Below are 15,901 nucleotides of genomic sequence, written 5' to 3'. Positions count from 1 at the left end.
GATATATTCATATAATCCAAATGCTCATCTTCTAATTATGAATTTTAAAAGTTGCTACAGTTTATATATTCTACTACAATATTTCTTGGTTGACAAGAACTTTGAGAATTAAGGTGAAACCAAAGACTGTTAGTCATGTTTCATTCATAATGTGTTCAGTTCTGTTATGGATAATGTGTTTACTTTATTTTATGTATAATATGTTTATTTATGTATTTGTTCAGTTATGTTATGAATTGTGTGTGTTCAGTTATATTATGTATAATGTGTTCAGTTATGTTATGTATAATGCTATGAATAGTGTGTTCAGTTATGTATAATGTTATGAATAGTGTGTTCAGTTATGTATAATGTTATGAATAGTGTGTTAAATCATGTTATGTATATTGTTATGAATAGTGTGTGATCTCCCAAAACAAACTTTGAACTTTATGTATAATGTGTTCAGTCATGTTATGTATAATGTTATGAATAGTGTGTTCAGTCATGTTATTGTTATGTATAGTGTGTGATCTCCCAAAACAAACTTTGAACTTTATGTATAATGTGTTCAGTCATGTTATGTATAATGTTATGAATAGTGTGTTCAGTTATGTATAATGTTATGAATAGTGTGTGTTCAGTTATATTATGTATAATGTGTTCAGTCATTATGTATAATGTTATGAATAGTGTGTTCAGTTATGTTATGTATAATGGTCAACTTTTCTGTTAACCTTTTAGTTTATGTCGGACTCTGAGAGCCATGAGGGACTACACGTTAGTACACCAATCCAAGTTTAAAAAAAACAAGTTGAGGTTTTCCAAAACGTATTTCTACTTCATCCATCCACAGCACAAACTTATCTAATTGTGTTTGCCACTATCCATCATGATACATGGTGGAAGAATCCCAATAGATTAGTCTTATCCATTTGTTTTTCTGAGTTAGTTTGTGCTGGTTAAATGGCTGTAGTGGTTATCTTTATGGAAGACCTCATGACTAGATAGTTTGTACGTTGAGTTCTCAGTGATCTTGGCTATCCTTTAGTTTGCTTGACTAGTCATGTGACTACTGCTGCACTCTGTGTATTTAGGTCAGCTCCACTTGATTTGTAACATGTAGATTTAGAGAAGACTTGGAACAGAGGAACAAAACCAAGAACTATGCATAACAAAATTGTTAACTTGCTTCAAATGTTAAATGAAAAAAAAACACTAATTGTAAATGTCTGACATGTTTTGTGTTTTACTAGTTTTTATTCAATAAATGGTCAAACTGTATCACTTGATGTGTGTTTTGTGTAGGTCATAGTGTCAAGTTCTCTTTCCTCTGCATGATAAATTATTGAATCAATTGTCTACCTGCTGTTGTACATGCTGACACCTGCTTCAACTTAGTCCAAGCTAGAGTCACATGATCTCACACATAGGGCATGAACAGTTCAACTTTAAAGAGTATTCAAAAATATATATTTACTCAAGGAACATTGAAATCCTAAAGTACTCCTATTTGTGATAGCTAATACAATTTAAGAATCATAATTTCTAGACTATGTCTTCTTGATTTGGAACTGACTATGTGTAGATACTGACTTGTTTGTTGAAATGTCCTGGATGATGATCCTATTTGTTGTCACCACTTAGCCGGGGTATGTGTGTAGGTTTTAATAAATCTTGGCTCCATGTAGAGTATGTGTACATTTCATGAGACATAGTAAATGTGTGTGTGTGGTCAAAGTCTGCATGGGTTAGTATAAAAAAAAATGTAAAGTCCATTGAGTTCAAGCTGTTTACATAGGTTCAATTACAAAAGGCAACTTTGAATGGGGAATATGAACTCCATCCTATCATCCATTCTAGTTTTGTTATAGTGCACATGAAATGTTTTGTCTCAAATACTGCTCTTACATACATACAACAAAGATTCCATGAAAGTGGATGAAAAGACAACATTTAATGACACATTACTATAGTGGATAAAAACAAATGATGAAAAGAATGTTTAATGACGCATCACCAAAGTGGATGAAAACAAATGAAAAAAATATTTAATGACTTGACAGAAAAAAGTGTTTAAGAAAAATGATCATGATTGGGAAGAATGTGTAACATTTTTATTATAGAAATTCCCACAAAATGTTCAGGCCAGTGCAATATCTGAGCACTTGAACCTTTTCTTCCATTGATTGGAGGGTGGTGTGAGGGAGGGACAGACCTGTGTGTTGTAGAACAGTCTGTGTGCTTGCCCCATGCTGTACCTAGACCTGTGTGTTGTAGAACAGTCTGTGTGCTTGTCCCATGCTGTACCTAGACCCTATGTGTTGTAGAACAGTCTGTGTGCTTGTCCCATGCTGTAGATAACTTCTCAGACTGACTTGTTTCCTCTCACTGTCTAGTTCATGAAAGCCAAGCATCAGGTGACATTCAGAATTTTTTTATTTTTTTTTTGTTCTTTTCAGTCAGGGTTGTTCTCTCTGAATCACTCAGTATTTTCAATGTCTGTTAACTTAGCCCATTAGAAAATGTTTTAGGACATAACCCTGAAATGTAATAGATGAATTGTATCACCTAACAGTCCAGTTGTCAATTTCAAGTGAAAAACTGACCAGTAAGACAAATCTGTTTTCCAGTCCCCTTTGATGAGCTTATTTGATTCCAAGAGAACACCCTTGACCAAACCAATTAACATTACCTTCAACTCTCTAACCCAGTCTGCGTAACTAATCAGCACATCGAGACTGTCACACATAGGTACAACTGTCTTACTTGCATTGCCAAATAGCCCACTTAGATCATAAGATGATATTTTTAAGATAAGATTGTAACACTTGTTATATTTATATTACATGACTATCTTATTTAGACAATAGAGTAATAATCTTAGGTAAATAAATATGTCTCAGCTAATTGATAAGACTATCACAATTATATTATAAAATATTAAGATTAGAACATGCAATGAAAGCATCAAGTACAACGAATCAAGTTTCACGTTTGAGTTCTATGTTGTCTTATATTTTTTAAATTATAACATTAGAGGCTCATGCTAAACCAATGCTTTATTTTTTCCCTTTAAGTCAATCCTAAATACCTCCATCTGTCAACATGTCTTATTGCCTAGAGATATCTATTGATAAACAAAGAGAAATGGGAATATTTAGTTCAATTTACATTTGAAGCAAACACAACAACAACAAAAATACTGACAATTTGGTTCTTAGTTTTATTAATTTTCTTAGGTTTTTAACTAGAAATTTGTACAAATATTTTGTTGTTGGCATTGTTCTAGAATTACTATGACTATTAGTCACCAAATATTTGGTACAATTCTTTATTTGACTCCCTGATTTCTTTCCAGAACTAATCTTTCAGTTTTTCTTTTTTTTTAACACATTTGTTTATCAATTTGTTCTCTGACTTTTTACCTTACAGTGTAGCTTAACATAGAATATTTAGTAGACAAATATTTAGAGTAGCAGTAAACAACAACTATACATGCATTACACACAAGTAGACAAATAACTGAAGTTACAAGAGTTCATTGACATAGTTTGCCTATATTAGGCAGACTGACTATTGTTGTCCTAGCTGACAGTACCTCCAACTTTGTTTGAATTCACCATCTTCACTGATTTATACACATTTCAAAATCTAATTTTTTTTTTTTTTCTGTACACCATAAATTTCATAATACATAAATATTTAAGGAATGTTCAGATATTATGTAATGGCTAAAGAAGGGAGGGGTATACAAATTTGTTACAAGGGGAAGGCAGGAGCTCGGGAGATTTGTTACAAAACAAAAAAATAGTCAAATGAAATAACAAAAAATTTCAGATTATTTTTTCATTTTAACTCTCATGCTTATGTTTGTTATTTTATCACTGCAAATTTAGCTTACATTATTTTTGTTAACATGCTTTATAAATGTAAATTATTATTATACACAGATACAGTGGTCCCTTGATTCTCGCGGGTCAAACTTTCACTTACCACTGTGTTGTGAGAGAATTTCAGTGTGCATGTGTTTGTTGTGTAGTATGATTGTCATCCTTAAGTTACGTTCTTAGCCTAGCAGTGGTAACCTGAGGTCAGAACTGCAAAATGATAGCTGAATGGCTTGGCCAGTCTGTGTAGTTGTGAGATAGAAACTTAGTGAATAAAGTCCTGCAGATTGATATTAAATAGAGCTATACAAGTTTGTTACTTTGATTAGATGTTTGATGCTCAATAACAATTAGAAAATCATCACACACAGGTGATATTAATGGAAAAAATACCCCGCATTTTTTTTAATACCATTGGTTTTCTGACAGGTTATTCGGTGAGTGCCCAATGTATATGTACAATATTGAAGGAAAAAATGAATACGTCATCAATGCGCCAATTAAAATCTATACTTTTCCCATCATTTCTAAAGATACCAAAATGAAAAAAAATTTAATTTGGGAAAATGATAATTAAGAAACAAGTCTTTTGTAAAATTCAAATTTTCTTGTTATGTTACTCTATGTGGGGGTGGGGGTCAGTTTTATTTGTTATATAAAAGGGGGTGGGGTAAAAAAAAACTTGATTTTTTGGTGTTACACAATGTCTGAACATTCTCTTAGCTCAAAAGTCAGTGGTATGGTAGATTAACAAGAGCATCAACAATTACAAGTTTTCTAGATTCTGTTCAATATTTATATTATGCTCTCAAATTTCTAACTCTGGAGGTATGTAGGATACTGAGCAGATCAATAGTTCCAAGACATACAGAGACAACAAAGCAACTGAGTACGAGTACTGCCAAATCATTTCATTGTACACAGTCCTAGTGTGCCAAGTAGTGCTGTGACATTGCATGCATTCATTGATAGATTCTGTATACAATACTAACCTAGGTAGTTTATATACAATTCTCACATAAATAATGTGTACAGTTTTAACATTGACATTTTTGACAATTCTTAAAGAAATGTAAAAGATGAATTATTATTTCTCATGAACCACATCAGTAATAAATGTTTAGTATCCATCCAAAAGTGTCTATAGCAATGTTAGTTGTTGAGTTGTTTTTGAATGAGAGTAACTACTGGAACATTTCTTCTTTATTTATTACTCCTTCATTTTGGAGTTTGGTTGGTCTAAAAGGTACATCCTTTCAGACCTTGCCATCTGTGGGGCCAGTTGATCTAAAGCTCATCTGTTATTGAAGGTGTCATGTGGCCAGCACATAGGCCTACCACCTTTACTTTCCCAACATATGTCAGGTACGCATTAGAGTTGGGTGGACTCAGAGATGTCCTAAAAATCCCAAAGATCAAAATCTCAGTTGTCAATGAGACTCCTCAGTGTGGAAGACAATCACTTTACCACTCAGCCACCAAGACTTTTGTTGGTCAATAGAAATAATAATGTCAGTGTTTATATAGCACAGCAGTGATGGTAAGAAATCTGTGACTAATTGGATGGTTTGAAAGCACTTCAACTACATTCTCTACTAAGTAAATCTATTTGTGGATGTCATTTTAGTTTGTAATAGTATCAGATAGTCCATTTTAATGGCTTTCTATATTCTTTGTTGTAGGATTGTATTTTTCTTTGTATTAGTTCCCTAGTTCCCCAGATGCACTTCTGATTATCTAGTCAAGTCTTCACTTCTTGCTTTCTGTTGTTTTTTTCTTTGTTCGCATTTTTCTTTGTCTTTGTAGCAGCTTAGAACCTTTTTGCTTTATTTTGTTTTCAATAGTTTTGTTGGCATTGTATGGCTTCTCAATTTGAATTTATTCATTTCTAATTTATCCCACTATGTTTCAATTAAATGGAAAAAAAAAGTTAAATCATTTGTTCACTAACTTTGATAATATACAAACATATTTTTTATTATTCTTATTCTATATCAGTTCCTTTTCTTTTTTTTTTTTTTTAATAATGTGAATTTTGAATGATTTTATTTGGGTTTAACACATGATTTTGAATTTGAATGAAATAATTGAAATGACATGTGTCATTATTATTTGACCAAACACCCACACATTCCATTGCTTATGTTTGCAGTCAGCCTAATGTAAATTGTGTTTTCTCTCCAGGATAGAGGACGGGTCAGTAGTGGCAGTGGTAAAACTAGTTTAGAGAATAACAGAACTGAAGACAGCAAGTCACTGACCCAGCTGTCAGACCAGGCCCAGTTTGAGCTCCCTAGTCCTGTCAGTCCGGTGAGAGGCTCTCATTGTTGTTTACATTCCTTTCATTGTTTACATTAACAGCAAGTTATTGACATTTGTTTTGAAATATTGCACTTTGTCCTTCTCTTGTGTCTACATATACTTGTAGTTTACAATGTCTACATCTACATGTATTATGCAATATCTACATGTATTATACAATGTCTACCTTCACATGTATTTTACATTGTCTACATCTACATGTATTTTACAATGTCTACATTTACATGTATTTTACAATGTCTACATTTACATGTATTATACAATATCTACATTTACATGTATTATACAAGGTCTACATTTACATGTTTTATACAACATCTACATGTATTTTACAATGTCTACATCAGTGGTCTTCAACAGGGGCGATATCGCCCCCTAGGGGGCGTTTTCGAGATTTTGGGGGGTGCTGAGAGCCAAAGGGGCGGTAGGGGGCGCTGGGCACAAAATGGGTAGGTAAGGGGGCGCTGGGCATAAAGGTGGAAAGAAGAAACTTAAGGTGCTCTGAAACAGAACAAATTAAAAAATTCTTCAACAATTAAAGCTGGGAAACTAAATATAGACAAATTATAGTTAACTTGTTTCTAATTTAAGAACAGAAACAGCGTTAGAAATTGAGTTCGGGAATCCCATTTTCTATTTTTAAATTCTTACTCTTTTGTTATGATTGGAGAGTATCTATTGTCCTTGAACCTTTCGCGTATAAACGTTTAAGATTTGATCAACAAAGTAGGTAATACGCCTTTTAGATTATAGTTTATTTTATCTACATATGTTAATATATTGATATGCAAAAGTTAATTGCAAAAAACATTAAAGGTAACATTTAATAGAATAATTTAACTTTTTAAAAACAAAAAACATTGATAAAATGTTGTCACGAAAACTCACTGGTATGTCATGTAATATTTCCTTGAGATTTAGTGAATTGCCACTAGAAAAAAAGTAAGTTCTACTTTGATGGCATTTTCAGATGAGGTTATGAAACCAAGTCGGCTTCATGAACATATAGCGATATCCAAAAATAAGTTAAGAATATTCATGAACAATTATAAAAATCTACAATTAAAACAATATTAAAAACAAAAAACGGCAAAGCAGGATATGTTTTAATGGCTTTTTAGAAAAATGCATAGTTTTTTAAAAATTCGTATGATATTGTTGAAAAATTGATTAAAACTAAATTTATTTTAAAACATATGTAACACAAGAAGACTTTTTTTCTGTTAGAATTGAAATATTATTTCAAAATTGTCTAGTTATGTAGCTTATGAGGACATATAGGAAACCATCAGTGGTTGGACGCTACAATGACTTCATAGGTAATATAGAATAAAGAACAAATCTATTCACATTGTGAGTTATGATACACAAGAAAAGTTTAGCCCGCAATTTCATTTCTATTGGAATCTAATTATAAAACTGTAAATAAAATACAAACCCATGCCCAAAATAAGCGCATCTTTCAACAGTTTTATGAAACAAATGATGAAAAAGGTGTTAGACTCTTGTTGTAAAATGAAGTTCGCTGGATTTCGAAAGGGTTTTATTAATTGTTATGGCTCGTTTTTTTAAGCTCTTAAATAATTTTCTTTTTTTTTTTTGAGAAATGGTAAGATTCAACGTTTGGCGATGACTTAAAGCAGGCTAAAAAATTGTTTTACATGGTAGGCATCTCACACAAATGAATGAAACGAACCTCTGACTGCTAGGAAAGAAATTGACTTTTATTGATAATATCATTTTCTTCTTTTATCGAGATATTAAATCTATTTTAAAGAGTTTTACAATCTCACATAATTTGTTTGTTAACAAATGAATTACTGCCCAAGGACACCGATATCTATGCAATTCCCATAACAATGCTCTATGAAGAAATTAAGATTTGCTTCTAAAATTAAAAAAAAAAAATATATAAATGACAATTATTAAACATCTGTTACTGACGTTCAAATTGAGTTGCATGAAAAAATAGATTTACAAAACTATGTCTTCAGTAAAAAGAATGTAAACATAGGAGGCACACAGTGACGTAGCTAGGGTGGGGGTAAGGGAAAATTGAAAATCCCCCGGGCCCCCATTTAAGGGAGGGGCCCAAATAAGTACTTTTTTAATTAATTAAATTAAATATTACGCAAAATGCCCCCAAAGATGTCAAGCCCCCTGGACCCCAAACGATGGATATTCCTAGCTATGTCCCTGGAGGCACAACAGAGATGTGGCTGCATTTAAATATTTCAGTAAAATTCCAAAACTGTGGTCGAAATTGGAATTATGTTTTAGCTTTTCAGTAAACATGGTTAACCTAGATTTAGTGCATAACAAAGTTAATGAATAAGCAAAGAAATAGACAGGATGTAGCGACTAGAGGAGACCTTCGCCTTGCTTTGGCTAAATTAAAGCTGGAAATTTCTAATATTGTCAGACCGCAGGGGACACAAGGTTCCCAATAGCTTAATTTCATTTTGTAGTGAATTCTGCAATATAAAATTTATTTTATTAAAATATAAAACTAAATTTACAATTAAACATAAAAACAGTAGGCCCTAATATTCAAAAATTTAAACAGAGACTTTTCTTAGGATTTGAAAGAAAGTCTTTACAATTAATTTTTGTGTGTAATCACTGCAAATTATTTGACAAAATTTTTGCATAATGGTAATATTGGCTGTTATTGCCTTTAATTCCAAAGATTACGGCTGAGTCCAGTGTTTCACATAACTACGCAAACACAACTGCGACCTACATATTTTCCCGAATTTTTATGCAGACAAAGCCGTTGTATGCTGGCTTTTCTTTGAGTATCAAATGTTTGTCCCGCAGTTTTTGTAAGAGCTCTCGAACTGTTTCTCTCAGAGGCTATCTGCTGCCAGAGAATGCTGCCAGTTACTTTCCTCTATGCCAGTGAGAGCGAAATGGCGCCTGAATGCCTGAATAAATCTTTATAGCGCTCACGGGGTAGGGGGGCACCTATGTAACTCAGTCCTCCTTAAAGCTCGTCAGACATAGGCCAAGGAGTTCACAACAATCGCCTTTGGCATGCGGTCGTCTCCCAAGCAGGATAAGTGTTATTGACAGCATACAAATTAATAGATAGATGATATTTTGTTCAAATTTGCCTTCTCACGCTTCTTTATAACTGTTTTTCTTAGAGGGGGGACCTGGCGGATTTTTTTAAAGAAAAAATTCAAAAAGGGGGCGGTAGGCCAAAAAAGGTTGAAGACCCCTGGTCTACATCTACATGTATTTTACAATGTCTACATCTACATGTATTATACAATGTCTACATCTACATGTATTATACAATGTCTACATTTACATGTATTATACAATATCTACATTTACATGTATTATACAATATCTACATTTACATGTATTATATAAGGTCTACATTTACATGTAAATCAAGCTCTGCTTGAAGTTTCTAAATACATTAAAAGAAACTACATTTGATGATTTAATGTCTTGAATACAGTACCTAAAGGAAAGAGGTTCCTTCAATGATGTTGGTATTGTTTTGACCAGTACTGCTATATCTACATTTACATATATTATACAATGTCTACATTTACATGTATTATAGAACATCTACATGTATTATAGAACATCTACATGTATTTTACAATGTCTACATCTACATGTATTTTACAATATCTACATGTATTTTACAATGTCTACATCCTTTATAGAGAATTTGCGATTGGCTCAAGAAAAAAATGGATGCTCTTTCTCTGATATTTTGATGAATTCTAATGAGACCTCAAAGAGGTGGACATGATGTTAACTACTTGGAAGACTTAGTCCTTGTCTGCACTATGTGTAGAGAGATGTTGTCAAACAAAGCTATAGACAGAAAAAAAGAATTGTAACGTTAAAGAAAAGAGAATTCTCAGATCAAATGAAGACTAGTGGAAAAACTGCAAAGAAGGCTACAAAGATGAAGAGATTGCATATGTGACACACACTCAGTCTACATACCAAACCTGCATTGAATATTTGGACAAATAGAGGGCATCATTCAAGGAATTCCAGTGCTCTGCTTGAAGTTTCTAAATACATTAAAAGAAACTACATTTGATGATTTAATGTCTTGAATACAGTACCTAAAGGAAAGAGGTTCCTTCAATGATGTTGGTATTGTTTTGACCAGTACTGCTATTTCAAATCATTACAGGACAAGTTTTTTGCTACACTTCTTCATGAGCAGTGGTCTATGTATATACAAACTTGTTCTACTGAAACTTGTAGCTCCTCAAAATGTTTCTTTTGTATTCCTGGGCACAACATTGAGAGTGTTTTTTACTGATAAATGCACAGTGGACAAAATAGAGAACTAAACTCAGCCTTGACTCAGTGAGATGTCTCACAATTTGAATGTAATGCTCTGCATGCTGTTCCTTGTGATGTTAGTGCAAATGATAAACTACTGTGAAAAATATGCTATGTAATAAAGTTGCATTACAGCTTATAATTTACTAAATGTTTAATTTCCTTTGGAACTATAGGTATCTTTAAACCCTGCCACCAATGTGAGTCACATAGAAACCTGGGTGAGAATTGGACCATTATTTTGGATGTGCAGAACAATGACTTCAGAAAAACATCAAAACTAAGTTATGATTGGAAATACATAGAAAAGAATAATGTATTCATTACCTTTAAAGCAAGACACATAGAAAATTGTCCAAACCATCAGAGATTCCTTTTTATTCATTTTTTGTGTAGTTCAGTTATGACAGCAAATGCTTGTCTATTTAGGTAATTATCTATTAACATTAAACTAATGTCTACTTATGTTTTTGTCTATTGACAGGGTCAAAGTTCATTTCAAATCACCCCATTAGAAGGAACACATCCATTATTGATTTTCATCAATCCTAAAAGTGGTGGTAAACAAGGAGCTAGGTAAACTAGGTTTGAATGTGTCATTTCAGACTGTACTACGTATAAGAAATAATTTTGATAAATGTTAGATTCTAATTGGTGGCTGGCATTTTTAAAAAGATTTTCACCAGACATTCAGCAATGAGGAGTAGCACTCCTTTTTGAGGTCCTACATTTGGGATACAGTGACCTAAAATATCAAGTTTTTGTTTACAGCACTGATATATCATCCAAGAAATAAACTCAGTCCTTTACAGCGTCTGATTGAAACACATCAGCTTACTTCTAAATAGTTAGTTTCGTAAATGCATTACCTAAAGGAAGAGGATATTGGTACTAGCAATGTTCAGTGTTTTGCAGAGCAAAAAGATAACCCTGTTTTGACATTCTTCTACTATTACTCTGAACCTTTCAAGATCTGTGAAGTTTTGAGTTTTAGATAATGAATGCACAGTTGCAGCACACTGAAACATGGACACTGTGGAAGGTTTTCTTCTCACATAGTTCACACTGAAACATGGATACTGTGGAAGGTTTTCTTCTCACATAGTTCACACTGAAACATGGACACTGTGGAAGGTTTTCTTCTCACATAGTTCACACTGAAACATGGACACTGTGGAAGGTTTTCTTCTCACATAGTTCACACTGAAACATGGACACTGTGGAAGGTTTTCTTCTCACATAGTTCACACTGAAACATGGACACTGTGGAAGGTTTTCTTCTCACATAGTTCACACTGAAACATGGACACTGTGGAAGGTTTTCTTCTCACATAGTTCACTCTGTCAAAATAGTGCTTTGTCTTTGAGCGGAGATACTGATTTTGTTTTACTGAAATGTTTCTTGACTACAATTTTAAGTTTTTAAAGTGGTTTTTTTTTTTCCTTCTTTGCAAGATTTTGTCCTCTTGCTGTTCTCTTTGAGTATTGCAGGTCACCCTTCTTTCATTTCAATGTCCTTATTTTTTGGTTCTTGATCATTTTCAAATTATCTGTCCCAGCACTCTTATCCAAAGAAATCCCATACAGTGGGCTAAAAAGAAATGGAGACAATTACAATTTATAAAAAAACTTCTATTAAAATGGTGTTATGTTGTTTTTTTTCATTGAAAGAGAAATAATGACTTCTAGATCTAAGTAGAAGCTGAAAAAACTCAAATTATGACCAATGATTGACAGGGCTTTGGAAGGGGTGTCAGCATTGGAGGTGAGGGGCTGACAGGTGTCGGTTCTTCTTTTTCTTTCTCATTGTTATGTTGGATCGTTCAGATAACTAGACCAATATATGAGATGAACTGCGCAGTGGTTTCCAAATCAGGAAGATCTCCATATAGTCTTCTTTCTATTGGTTTTTTTTTGGGGCCAGTGTCTTGTATGGGCCTCTTGGTAAAGAGAGCGGTTTTGGAGGACATGATCAGCGTTCTCTGGTGACACTCCACATGGACAGATTTCACTGGTTCCAATTTTGAGCTTCTGGCACATACATGTATGTTGTCTCATTCTGTTGTGTCTGGTCCAGAGTCAACGGATTAGACATTGATCTTGTCGAGATAGCTTATAATAGGCATGGTCTTTCTTGTGATTTGTATGAGAGCTTGTCCATTTCTCATTTATTTTATTTACTATTAGTTTCTTCATTTCTTCTGGATAGAGTGCTATGATTTTTTGTGAGTTTGTTCTCCCACTCTTGGCGAGTGTGTCAGCCTTTTTCATTTCCTTCTAGTTCTATAGGAGCTGGTATCCATTGAATAACTGTTTTTATGCTGTTGTTGTTGAGCTTTGTAAGTGCTGTCCTGAGTCGTGTTATATAAGAGGAATCAGAGTTTTCCAAGCTTTGGAGGGTTGTTTTCACATCGGCTAGAAAGGCAATCTGACTGTGTGGGGTGTGGGTTGATTTGAGTGTCTTGGGGCTGTCATCTCATGTGAGGGATCCAGACCTGAACTTGTGGTCAGAATCGCAGTTTACATCAGTACTTGCAGAGTTCAGGGCAGTATGAAAAGACAAAAGCATGTCCCTCTACACAGATGTAGGACTGATGCACTCCCTGGCCATGGCCACATTCTTGTATGCTTGCGAGAAGCTGAAGCTCTATCTTCATATTACAAGGTCTTCGGGGTCACTTGGACTTTGGGGAGTGGTGCCGGGAAAGAGGGGGAGGCAGATTGAGAGAGCATTGGGAGGATGACATGGGAAAATGGAGGGGCCAGCCATTGCAAGAGGTTTTATTAAGGAGATAATCTAGAACTCAATTATTTGTGCCAAGGACAGAAACTAATAATGTCACAGAGATAGAGAGTTCTTAAACAAACAGCTGCTCTAAGTCACAATAACTGGCTAAAAAATATACAAAACTGGAGGGTTCTTGTAAGACCAAAAAGTCCAAACTAGAATTTCTTTGTTTTTCTATTCATTAAAATCTGTGTTTGACATTTATTTTAGAAATGTGGAGGGATCTTGACTTATGCTAAAAGCATGTCTTAGTTGTTTTTGTTGTTTTTTTCTGGAAAAAAAGATATACTGACTACTAATTTCTTTTGAATAAGTCAAAAGAAATAAGTTTATCTTATATAAATACCACCCAATACCTGCGACAGACTAATAATAAAATCATTATTATTTTTGTTAGATTGTTGAGGAAATTCCAGTATTTGTTGAACCCTCGTCAAGTGTACAACATGGTCAAAGAAGGTCCTTTAGTGGGGTAAGTAAAATGGGCTACAAGGTTGCTGTAGTCTCTAATTTTGTCTTAAATATTACTAGATTTATTATTTTCTTAACTTGTGTAATAAAACTTGGTTGATAAATATCTGACATTATAAAGTCCAAGAATGTTTACAAATGTAGTTTAGCTGACTAGGACAGTCTACACTCTGACATCACCCTAAGTCAGTGCCATCAATTATAACTATTAGTAACAGATATACATTTTAAAAAAAAGCAAAGCATCTTTTATCTTAGTTCAGACATTTTCTTTGATTAGTACTGGATGTATTGAACAAAGATTCTTCTCTATCGCTGCCAATTGATTTCAGATTGACTTTTTAGACAGCTACACAAATAGTGCTTAGAGATAGTTTCTATGATCAAAGCTGGTTGTATTGTTTATTGTTGTATTCTATATCTGTGACAGCCAGATAGTGTCTCATATTGCATGGCATTTTTTTTGTTAATTTCCAGGCTTCAATTTTTCAAAGATGTGCCTAATGCAAGAGTGTTGGTCTGTGGAGGAGATGGTTCTGTAGGCTGGCTCCTAGACACCATGGGTACACATTGCTTGTCTGTCTTCATTTTGGTTTAATTATCTACTGTTATCTATACATCTACATTTAAAAACAACATAACCTGATAGTCCCACAAATACTCCTCCCCTTGCAGACATCTTGTTCAATGTTCTCATCTCTAATCAGATAAAGTCAACTTTGCTCAAAGACCTCCTGTCTCTGTGTTACCACTTGGTACTGGCAATGATCTAGCAAGGTGTTTATGCTGGGGTGGGGGGTATGAAGGAGAGAACTTGCTCAAGGTGTTGAAGAAAATAGAAACCAGTACAGTAGTCATGTTGGACAGGTCAGTACTTAAATAGAAACCAGTACAGTAGTCATGTTGGACAGGTCAGTACTTAAATAGAAACCAGTAGAGTAGTCATGTAGGACAGGTCAGTACATAAATAGAAATCAGTACAGTAGTCATGTAGGACAGGTCAGTACTTAAATAGAAACCAGTACAGTAGTCATGTTGGACAGGTCAGTACTTAAATAGAAACCAGTAGAGTAGTCATGTTGGACAGGTCAGTACTTAAATAGAAACCAGTAGAGTAGTCATGTAGGACAGGTCAGTACATAAATAGAAATCAGTAGAGTAGTCATGTTGGACAGGTCAGTACATAAATAGAAATCAGTAGAGTAGTCATGTTGGACAGGTCAGTACTTGGACATCTGTTGTGCTTGTGTTTTTGTTTGTTTGTCTCTAATCCAATCCCTATGTTTTATCAGATGGAAGATAGAGTTCAGTAAACCTGAAGATGAAGATGAACAAGAAGGGGATCCAATTCCTTACAACATCATCAACAACTATTTCTCTATTGGTGTGGTAAGAATGTTGTCCTTCACAGAATTAGCTCCTCACACAAACATAGGTTTCAGTTCGAACCTTTAGAATGACCAGTTCAAATGGACTATTTTCATTCAATATTTTGTATACCTTTTATATTACAAGGAAATGTTTCTTTATGAGTAAAAGCTAGCTATTTTCATAATCACATACACCTATAGAAAAAAAAAAAATTTTTTGTATGTCTTTAAAAATGTGTAAAGAGTTTTATTTTTTGTTTTCAGGATGCCTCCATATGTCATAGATTCCATGTTATGAGAGAAAAACATCCAGAAAAATTTAATAGCAGGTAGGGAATTGAGAAATATTTGAAATATTAATAGATTATAAGGCATTGTCTGTTAGACCAAACAATATAGAAGGAGTACTGTATTTCATATGGCTACTTAGACCCAGCTGTAGGCGATATATTTTATCACTCTGACAAGTCATCCCTGGTAACAACAATTATACAAATAGATTATTTTGTCAAGAGACAAAGCAATGTAGCAATGATATGATTTGTGTTCCTTGTGATAACAAAATATTATCAAGTGTTACTCTTCTAGATAAAAATCATGACAAATATTTTGTTGAAGCACAATAAAGGATAACCAGCTTTTGATTTTTTCCAAATTTACAACTGTAAGGCTTCTGATCCATAATTTTTTTTAAAAAGGGTAAAAAAAGAAAAGTACCCCTTTCAAACCATGGGATCTATAGGGCAGATGATGAA

General features: G+C 33.7%; 1 protein-coding gene across 10 annotated transcripts in view; it reads left to right on the top strand.

The window, feature by feature from the left end:
* LOC106054868 (diacylglycerol kinase beta-like) overlaps positions 1-15,901 on the top strand; it is a 118,352-nt gene that overhangs the window by 89,643 nt on the left and 12,808 nt on the right. For 8 of the 10 annotated variants that reach the window (XM_056004690.1, XM_056004699.1, XM_056004700.1 and 5 more), the window contains 8 exons: positions 724-759; positions 6,054-6,179; positions 11,002-11,093; positions 13,703-13,777; positions 14,254-14,339; positions 14,484-14,643; positions 15,069-15,165; positions 15,411-15,475. In XM_056004690.1, coding sequence (XP_055860665.1) covers positions 724-759; positions 6,054-6,179; positions 11,002-11,093; positions 13,703-13,777; positions 14,254-14,339; positions 14,484-14,643; positions 15,069-15,165; positions 15,411-15,475 — 737 coding nt within the window. Of the gene's footprint in view, positions 1-723; positions 760-2,378; positions 2,400-6,053; positions 6,180-11,001; positions 11,094-13,702; positions 13,778-14,253; positions 14,340-14,483; positions 14,644-15,068; positions 15,166-15,410; positions 15,476-15,901 lie in introns of all 10 variants that reach the window. The other 2 variants (XM_056004697.1, XM_056004698.1) reach the window with 2 other exon arrangements.

The sequence above is a fragment of the Biomphalaria glabrata genome, chromosome 11 (genome assembly GCF_947242115.1).
Source record: "Biomphalaria glabrata chromosome 11, xgBioGlab47.1, whole genome shotgun sequence".
Classification (NCBI taxonomy): Eukaryota; Metazoa; Mollusca; class Gastropoda; family Planorbidae; genus Biomphalaria; species Biomphalaria glabrata.
This window is presented reverse-complemented; position numbering and strand designations above follow the sequence as displayed.